The 9,291-nt window shown below is 41.6% G+C and overlaps 1 protein-coding gene across 3 annotated transcripts; it reads left to right on the forward strand.

Moving 5' to 3' along the window:
- Positions 1 to 838: 838 nt before the first annotated feature.
- Positions 839 to 5,147, forward strand: LOC109736510 (uncharacterized). 3 transcript variants are annotated; one of them, XM_073505519.1, is made up of 7 exons: positions 839 to 1,104; positions 1,200 to 1,332; positions 1,414 to 1,635; positions 1,784 to 1,890; positions 2,016 to 2,067; positions 4,480 to 4,542; positions 4,681 to 5,147. In XM_073505519.1, exons 3-6 carry the CDS (start codon positions 1,419 to 1,421, stop codon positions 4,515 to 4,517), a joined length of 414 nt encoding a protein of 137 aa, XP_073361620.1. In that variant the 5' UTR covers positions 839 to 1,104; positions 1,200 to 1,332; positions 1,414 to 1,418; the 3' UTR covers positions 4,518 to 4,542; positions 4,681 to 5,147. The 3 variants fall into 3 exon arrangements, with proteins under 3 accessions (XP_073361620.1, XP_073361618.1, XP_073361619.1); XM_073505517.1 differs by having other exon boundaries at positions 864 to 1,332; XM_073505518.1 differs by having other exon boundaries at positions 874 to 1,104; positions 1,163 to 1,332; positions 4,480 to 4,794.
- Positions 5,148 to 9,291: the final 4,144 nt, after the last annotated feature.

Below are 9,291 nucleotides of genomic sequence, written 5' to 3' on the forward strand. Positions count from 1 at the left end.
AGAACTTGACATGTTACAATCAATCGATAGCTAGGTCAAGCGAATACGCTCCCTTGTAATTGATACTCAAGCAATAAGCAACAAGAGCAGGAGTAGGCTTTTACCTCCGACGTGAGGGGCCGAACCTGGGTAAACTCGCGTCTCTCGTCCCGCTCAACCCCGACAAGCTAATCGCCATTGTGATGGCCTCACATCTAAGTCCTTACATTAGGATATCTGCGATGACAAAACCACGACAAGGAGTATGCCATGGTATGATGCCAAGGCCAGGAGTAACTAGCTAGCAGAGCACTTACTTTCGATGAGGCACTCATTGCAGAGGTGTGTGGGGGGTATTATGTGCATGCTGCTCAGTGGATTATAGCAATTTTCATCCAGTTTTTAGTTAATCAGCTAGGCAATTCTTTTCTTCTTAATGGATGAGGCAAATTTTGTCTCCATTTAAAAATGTGCCACTGTGGCAGCATGTTTGTGCTTATACAGCAGTTCCAGTGTCGCGAGTGGCCTTTTTTTTTAAGTAACTACGTGTATCATTAATCACAAAAAAGGAGAATCTAATCTAACGTATAAAGCCATAGCTGAGGGCATCGCTCGCGCTCGTCACTTTTGACCACCCGATCGAGCAACTACAGCATTTTTTTGCCTGCTGGCGGCTGGTCAACCGTCCGCTTTTTTTCACTTTTACATCTGCTTCACAAGAGAATGACTGGTGGGGCTTGTTAGACGTGGGGTCGCGAGATTGACGTGAGTTTCCTTCAGCTTTTGGTTAACGAAGTCCGCGTCCTGATCGCCAATCGCGATCTGGAAAAAAGCAACCCTACACCCACGGGCCAATCCCGCAGCCGCCTCCCTCGCAATCCCGCAGCCGCCTCCCCCGCTTCCTCTGCGCCTCGCGCCGCAACCGCCTCCCCCGCTTCCTTCGCGCCTCCGCCTCCTCTCCCATCTCCTCCCTGCTGCTACTGGCCATCGCACCCTCGCCATCGACGATTGATGCGGCCGACGGCGAGCGCCGGTTAGCGACCGGGAGGCCGCCACCTCTCCTGACCTCCTCCCAGGTTCCCGATCTGGAGCAGCGAGGCCAACCCCCCTCCCCTTCACACGCAGGTGCTCCCCCTCTTCCCTCAGTTCCTTCTCTTTCTTCCCTGACCCTGTCGATGGCCAGACGGGTGACGGGGTGGATCGGGTGGCGGTGATGTCAGAGCTTGAGATGGCAGAGCTCGGGCTGGAGCGCTCATGGGGTGACGGATTCAAGGGCTGGAGCTCTCACGGAATGGAGGTGCTCAGACTAGAGGCAGCGGAGGACGCCCTATGGGCGAGCTGGAGGTGGAGGCGGTGAGAGCCCTCTCCCCATCTCTCATTTTCTCCATTTCTTTCCCTTCAACATCTCACCGTTGCTCCTGTATGGAACAACAGAGAGGATGGGAAGAGGCCTGGAGTGGCTCGGGGCAGTGAAGGGGAATAGAGATGAGGAGGCGCGGAGTGAAGAGCCGGGAAGGAGGAGGGTTCGGAAGAGAGAAGAGAAGAGTGTGTCGACCATGCGCTTGTATGGAACACCATCAGCCGATCCACACTCTGCTCTGCCAACCTTGCTTCATTTGGCCTCTGCAGATACCCACACACCTTCACCCCCTCTTGGTTTGCCTCCTTCACTCTCACAGAGCGTGTCATCTTTGTTTGTGTATATTTGTTTTGTGGGTTATCTGCTTGTTGTTTTTATGCATCTTCTCTTGATTAATTTTTGTTTCCTTGTAGCCCACTGATTCCGTCTATAACATGCTGCTAGGTTCTTCGTTTGGCTGGATTGTAGGTGGCCTTTTGCAAGAAGAGTTTCAGTGCTCAGCATATTGCAGTCATTGCAGCAGCGAGTTCTATGAAGCACATCAATCAAGGGTACATAGTCAATGACAATCCCTCCCATTTAATTAGATGGTTTGCCAGTTTCTTCATGTAGATAGTATCATAGTGATGCGATTCAGATGTTTATAATTCTTTTCTAACATTACATGTTCTTGTAGTCATTCATTTTGAAACCACGGAGGCCATCGCATTATGCATTGGTTAGACTAGGTAATTTCTGTTCTATAACTTTTCTATCAATATGCCAGGATCGACTGTTCGCCTCACCTTTATTCTACAATGCCAAAATGTCCAGAACATAAGGGCAACATAAATTTCAAGCTTTTAGACCTTACTTATGTTATGAACTTATGATATATGTCTAAATTCTATAGATGTTTTATCCTTTGCTACATCTGAGTATACACTAATTAGTTAAACCTTTTCTTCTCCGGATCTGCATTCCACCTGTACTAATTGCGAGATTATATATGTGTTTGTGTTCATTCTTAATTTAAACTAGACCTAGCTGTATATACTACAAAATTTGTTAAACTTGCGCTGGGCAGGTTTCCATGATGAGTTCGTAGCCTTTATGAAGTTGTTGCTGATTGTTTTCTGTAATCATCGCTCATTTCTCGTCTCCATAGCAGAAAATTTGATTCTTGCCTCTAACCTTGATCCTGATGAAACAATTGCTTGGCACAATAAATAAATGTTTGAGTGGCATGATGTGTTAGGTTTCCATGATTTACTGTCATTTACATGAGGAGGTGGCAGTTTTGGCTACCTCCACCCGCCTCAGTCTGTTTTTTAAAGTGGGAAGTGATGAATCGAACAAGGAGGAAGGACGACGTGTTTGTTCTTTCCGGCGTGTTTACTAGACTTTGTATATATGAACTTCACCTCATATTTTCTTCCTGGCTTGATAAGAACTGAACAATACAATTTGGTTTCTCGTGTCCAGTATTCCAGATTGAGTGATGCTAGAGATATGCGACCCTTAGACCAGTTTACGAAATGCTTTAGGTGTATTTTTCTTTCATGTACATAGCTGGAAGTAGTCTGATAGCCATTTTATAAGGATAAACAAGGCTTACTGTACGTAAGGTTTGAGACTACCCCATTTCAAATAACTAAGGGAATCACTATTCCTCAAATGCAAGATATTGGTTTATTTTATTTCGTATGGCATGTTTTTGTTTCAGTTCTTTGTTTTTTCAATCCATTTGCTTTCTTGCAGTCTTTGTGATAACAGTGATTTGAGAAGGATCTGTCTCTGTAGCTGTAGATGATAACTACATAATTATTTGTTCTTTCTATGTGAAATATTTAACCTTCAGTACTTATAATGCACAAATATAAAATTGTATATTGCTATTATGTTCTTCTATCCTAGAATTATTTCCCTTATCTGCCTATCTTGATCATGAAATTAAGTCAATTTCTTCTATTATCTTCATGTGTTTGGGGATAGGATTCTGAAAGCTTGCCTAATAATTTTATCATATAAGTTGAAATTCAGTAAAACATTCCCACTTGACAGTTCTGTTGTTATTCCCTTAAATGTTGATCCAAGTGTCATAAATGACACAAGATGCGTAGCTTGTTTTTTACCTTACAATTTTGCTAGATACATTCTGAGAATATTTTGTGAGGCATCCTGATTTGCATATCACAGGCTGCTAGAGTTGTTCAAGCAGTTGTGTGCGTTCTACTTTTGATAATTTTGCTATCTATATTTTGTACTTCATTTAGTTTGAATAGATACCATAACCTAGGCTAGGTTCAGTAACTATTTGTTTGCTTTTTTTACATAGCGGCTGAATCAAAATCATTCTCTTATTTCCCTGGTGGCCTGGTGCTTACGGTTTAATTGCTATAGTTGCTGGAGCCATTGGCCTTTTATACATAATAGTGTATACATTTATAATGTCAATCCTTGCTCATGGTACATCTTTCTTGGTTGTCTGGCGACAAGAGTTAGCATATCAACCATGTGAGTAGGCCTTGCACTAACCTCGGTATTGGCAACAGATCCGACAAATTTACTAATTTGATCTTAACAATTATACTATGGGTTTGCCTTAGTTGACCATCAACTGTGCATCATGCAATTAAAAAAACTCTTGCCACTGTAGTTTTACTTCTAACTAAAGGGATTCAATTGACTGTGAGAGGAGAGCAGAGCAGCAAGAGGGGAACTCACTCCTCAACACGGCGACCTGCGCGGGCGTGAGCTTCGCCGTGAACCTGTTGATGGCGTTCTTGTAGCTGTAGACCAGCGTCACTTTCGGCCTTCTCCTTACTTGGAAAAGAACCTATCATAGACTTCACCCAGCCTTCTTGTAGCTGTAGACCATCATGTCATGTAATTACTTGCAAAACAACTATATTGTTTTTTGGTATTGTAAAGCGGAAATGGTAGAACTCTACAACTTCTCTGTTAGTGTCGCTTGATTATTTACTTTCTCATGTATTGTGGATATAGTGCTGTCGGTATATTAAGTATATGCACGAAGATATGCAAATTTTAAGTATATGCATGTCGTACACACCTAGAGGGCTTTTCTGAACAGACTAGGCTTTTAGTAGATTTGGGTTTCTATTTGCATTCATTTTTGCCTCTCTTTTCTGCTGCAGCTCCGCTGGTTCTTTGTTCTTGCTGCGCTTTGGGTTGACTTGCCATGGAACCGTTTGGCTGAGGTGTCTCCATCACCATTATTTGCTATGTTTTGGATTTGCCAGCTCACTGACTGCTACATTTTTCCTCTTGTTGGCCTCTTCTTTTTCTGTCGTCGTCCATCGATCCAACCTGCTGTTGTTCGCTTCGTCGGCTTGCAGTTGCTTCTAGAGCGTGCTGTGGATTCGTTGTGCCTCCTTCCAATATAGGTTCTCTTTGATTCCACTGCCTTTGCATATGCATGTCTGATATTTTAATCTATAGAGTCCAAAGGAGAACAGAGGAGAAGTGTGAAATAGATAGAGTTTGTGCTGAGAAGTTCCTGACTAATTCATGCTGTACTAGTCATGGCTACATGTTTGTTAGTCATTTGGCTGGGTCAGGCTTATGTAGGGAATATTTTCTTAATGAAAGATATGGTGATAGGAAATAGTAAGTGTAGTTTCGGCATATGTACCTGCAAATTTCTCAAGGATCAATCGTAGTTGTTCTTGAACAAAGCATTCATGGAATTTCATTTTCAGTTTCAAGTATTAAAGGAAAGGGTGGATGTAAAGAAATAGGATTATGCTTCTATGGCATGCAATGTAAAGAAATAGGTGATAATGTTGAATTGCTTCCTTTCATACTTGGATCTCGCTAGATTATTTATTTTCCATTAGATAAAGCATTAGATTATGTGTTGATAGTTAACTTTTGTCCATAAACTATTCAATCTGAAAACCGATTCAGGTTAGGCATATTCAGGGTTGACAGATTCAGGTTAAGCATATTCCAGCACATGATGAAAACAGATTAAGCAATCTGAATGTTAACAACGGCTAATCTTGCTTCTCCATGCCGTCGTCGTCGGTGAGTCTCCGAAGATGTTGAGGAGGGCCTGGAGGACGAGGAGGAGCTGGTGGATTAGTTGCTCGAGGACGAGAGTCCCCGCCCCATGCCGTCGACATGCTCCAGATCGAGCGCTAACTTGTTGTCATCCTCCAGATCGAGCAGCGCCTCGTCGAATAGGACCTCGGGGAAGAAGGGGTTTTTAGAGGAGAGGGGATGCTACGCGGCGAACTGGAGCGGCGCGGCGTCGTAGAGGATGGAGAGGAGGCGCGGGGGGTCTCAGCGGCGCGGGGGAGCTCACCAGCGCCGTGCAGCGCAGACAGCGCAGCATCGGGAAGCTGCGAGGAGGGGAGTGGAGCGGCGACAGGACGAGGACTGCGGGTTTGGTCGGACAAAAGTGAGGGCTTTTTTGAGAAAAATGCTGCGGATCCTTTTCCGGACAGAGAGATACTATATTAGGCAGTGACCAGAGATTACGAGGGTACTATATTAGGCAGTGACCAGAGATTACGAGTGAGTGGGACTGGATTCGTACGTGGTGGGAATGAATTCTGGACGGCTGTACCCAAACCAATTTTCTTTATCTTCTACTCCCTCCGTCCCATAATATAAGGATGTTTTTTATATTATGGGACGGAGGGAGTATATAAATAAGTAAAAAGAATCCATTCTTTCTTCTGCTAAAAATTCATTATTTTCTATGAGGCGTGTCTCACTCACATGTCTGGGTGCGGTTTTTTTATCATCAGGCCTTGTGACAGTCATGATCATTTGAGGAATTTTAATTTTTTTTCATATAACTATCTATAAAAATTGAAAAAGAAATTATTGAATATGTTTAAGTCCTATAATTATGTAGATCATCTTGTGGTCCGTGGACATTAAATTTTAAGCAGTACTTCACATGAGGTATTTTGTCTCACACTTCTCCACAAGTATTTTTCGTTGTGTATCATTACACTTACTCTATGTTGTACCATTATTTTAAAACTAACTCTGGCTATTACTTTACAGGATTATATGACAAATTTAAAAACAAAAACTAGCTATCATTTTAGTGGACTCGAAATTGAATGTTGATAATATAAAAAATTGAGACTTGAAGGAAACAGCACTAATTCCCATGGATTGTATGATTCTGCATAGACCCATAAGAATGGAAACAACATATATTGACTAAGAGTTGGTTAAGTCTCAGTCGACTGAGATTTAGCAACCCTGAGCACTTGTAGGAAGAACAAAAGGCAAATGTAAATACCACAAACAAGCTGCTCGAAAAAGGAGAAGAGATTAAACAGTACAAGAACATCAAACAGATGACTAGGGAAGCGGTCACACTACCAGACGTAGTGCGTGTTACATCAAACAAAATCCATGATTTCACTAGAGCTACCTTGGACCCTACCGCTTCAATGACTATATGTAATCTCAAATAGACTCTTCTGGAAATTATTCATGATGTTGTGGTTGTGCTTCAAAGCTTGACTAGCGTGGCATGTCTCTCACTGCATGAGAAAAGGCATATGATCCAGACTCAGATTCAAGTTGTATTGAGGGTTATGCTAACAACATGGGTGATGGGTACAACAACTATGTGCAATCATCGTAGCCATGCCTGCTTGGACGAAGAAATCATGTTCGACATTGTTGGGACATGTGGTGATGACTCTACCTAATACCACCACCTTCTCGTGTCTTGGTCCTTCCTGCGAGCAAGACAATACATCTCTGCTAATATAGCTTTCTTTATAAAGCCAATGTATGCCATTATCAAGTGATCTGAATATTTTCTTTTAATCTACCAAGACCATGTAATGGAATGTAAGTATCTATTAAGTTAGTTCAAAATCAATCTCATACGAATGGTTTGAATGCTCGGCTCGCTCTCGCTTTTTCACGGTATATACATTTTCGAGATGGAACATATTTCAGCAGATTTCACTATTCGTGCTCCGGGTGGAGATTTTAATGTACTATGCACCTAAATTTTGATTTGACATGCACCAGATATTTCGGTGGCCCCAAGCCCTCAACCCTCAGCATCGTCTGGGTCCGCTGTGCATGCTCATCCGCGTTGTCGAGGGACGCCTCCTCCTGCCGCACCCCTGTCCAATATTTTGCTTATGCAAAAAATTCTTACCATGGCGTCACCTATTTGGACAATTAGGCGAGCTCTGCATTTTGGTTTTCTATCCTTAAGAGGGAGCACATTTTTCGTGAGTTAGTCATGCTACCATAGTAACATAAACTCTTACTCCATAATTACAATCCCTAGATTGTGGTGAGATGCAATGCTAAGCAAATGGAAGATAACAGTTTGTACCGGCAAAAGGTCAATAACAGTATTTTGCCCCACTAAAAGAGATGGATATTAGCATCGTCCGTGATGCATTTTGTTTGCATTTTCCTGTGATAGAAACGAGTGCATTTCATTTACATTTTGCCATGCTGGATTTTAGATACGATGTTGATGCCTACAATTCTTTTTACTGAATTTATGTGGCAGATGAGAACTGATACATTACCGCCCTCAATCCTTTTGTTTTTCTGTATTTAGGAACATGATACTACATTTGATCTTTTCGCAAAATAAAAACTGCTTGCAACAGAGATGATGCCTGTGATTTTAGTCAGCTAATGTTAATGCTATATGGGATTTTTTTTGTATTGAAGGAACGGTGTACGTAATGGACCATATATTACTTATCCAGTGATGTATGCTCATTACTAATCTGATGTGTTGTTTTTCTTGTGATGGACACTGCTGCATTTGTTGTCCATGTTGCCATCGTGAGCTTCAGGTAACTGCTTTATGTGGAAATATGCCAATGGATAACTTCCTTCGGATTAACAAGTTCATGTGTGCTGCTGCTCTTACTATCTACCTGGTAGTCTGGTCCGCAGTGCTATTGCTGGCTTTTTCCCCTGGAGTACCAAAAAAATAGCAGACAAGCAAAATTCTCTTTTTGTGACTTCCTAAATGTTTGTTTCTTGAATGAGTCCACTCATTTGGTATTTCTCTGTGCTATTGAAAGTTCTATGATGCTTACTGTCTAGCTGATTTTTTGTAGACCATTAGTTAAGAAGGTTATTGAATATTTTTAGTTTGTATGCCAATAAAGGTTGTATGTTAAGTGGTAAAATGTAGTAACATACTAATTAGATTATTTTATATTTGTATTTGATTTGCCTTTATCTTCCTACAATAGTCAGTTCTTCTTGGTAGTCTGTGCAAGTGGTACATCATGGATAGGCATTGGATCACTGTTTTGCTTATTTGATCGATTTTTGTTTCAGCTACCCAATTTATGTCTTGCTGGTTGCCTAAGATGAGTTTCGCTTCTTTGTTCAGATCACCCTTGTAATAGAAGCCATGCAAGCGCCATGTAAAATAGTTTTCAATCAGAACTGAAGCCATCTGCTGGAAGTAACATCTGTAGGGACTGAACCTATATGCCACTCCCAGTAATATAGAGTGAAGGCAATAACAACATTGTTTGTTGTTGGTTTATAATGGGTGCATTCCTACTCCTTGGATTCACCTGTTTATCGCGTGCACACCTTGGCTAAGATATGTTGTTTCTTAAAATTACCTGCAAGTCTGAATCCTTTAATTGTTTGTACAATATTTTTCATTATAGGAGTATTGGACATCGTTTATTCCTGGTATGCACATCAAATTTTCAGATATTCATAATAGTGGATGTACCTTTAGGCTTTCGTGAAATAGATATGCATCATATATTGATGCATGTCCTAATCAGCGGATCATTACTATAGTTTATGTAGTGTCAAACCTTACATTATGTGCCTTCTTTTAAGTTTTCACATAAAGCTAAGGTGTTCCTCTGTTTAGATAGTTTAGATAGAAGGCAATACTGAACCACCTCCATTTATTGTCTCGACATGATCTTTTAACATTGTTTTTCAACTGTGTTCAA

The sequence above is a fragment of the Aegilops tauschii genome, chromosome 7 (assembly GCF_002575655.3).
Source record: "Aegilops tauschii subsp. strangulata cultivar AL8/78 chromosome 7, Aet v6.0, whole genome shotgun sequence".
NCBI classification, from domain to species: Eukaryota; Viridiplantae; Streptophyta; class Magnoliopsida; order Poales; family Poaceae; genus Aegilops; species Aegilops tauschii.

Bases quoted from the DNA above. Each gene is read 5' to 3' on its own strand.
- LOC109736510 (XM_073505519.1), top strand. From the start codon at position 1,419: ATGGGAAGAGGCCTGGAGTGGCTCGGGGCAGTGAAGGGGAATAGAGAT. The intron at 1,636-1,783 runs GTTTGCCTCCTT...ACATGCTGCTAG, and splicing joins CACACCTTCACCCCCTCTTG to GTTCTTCGTTTGGCTGGATT. The intron at 2,068-4,479 runs GTAATTTCTGTT...TTTCTGCTGCAG, and splicing joins TTATGCATTGGTTAGACTAG to CTCCGCTGGTTCTTTGTTCT.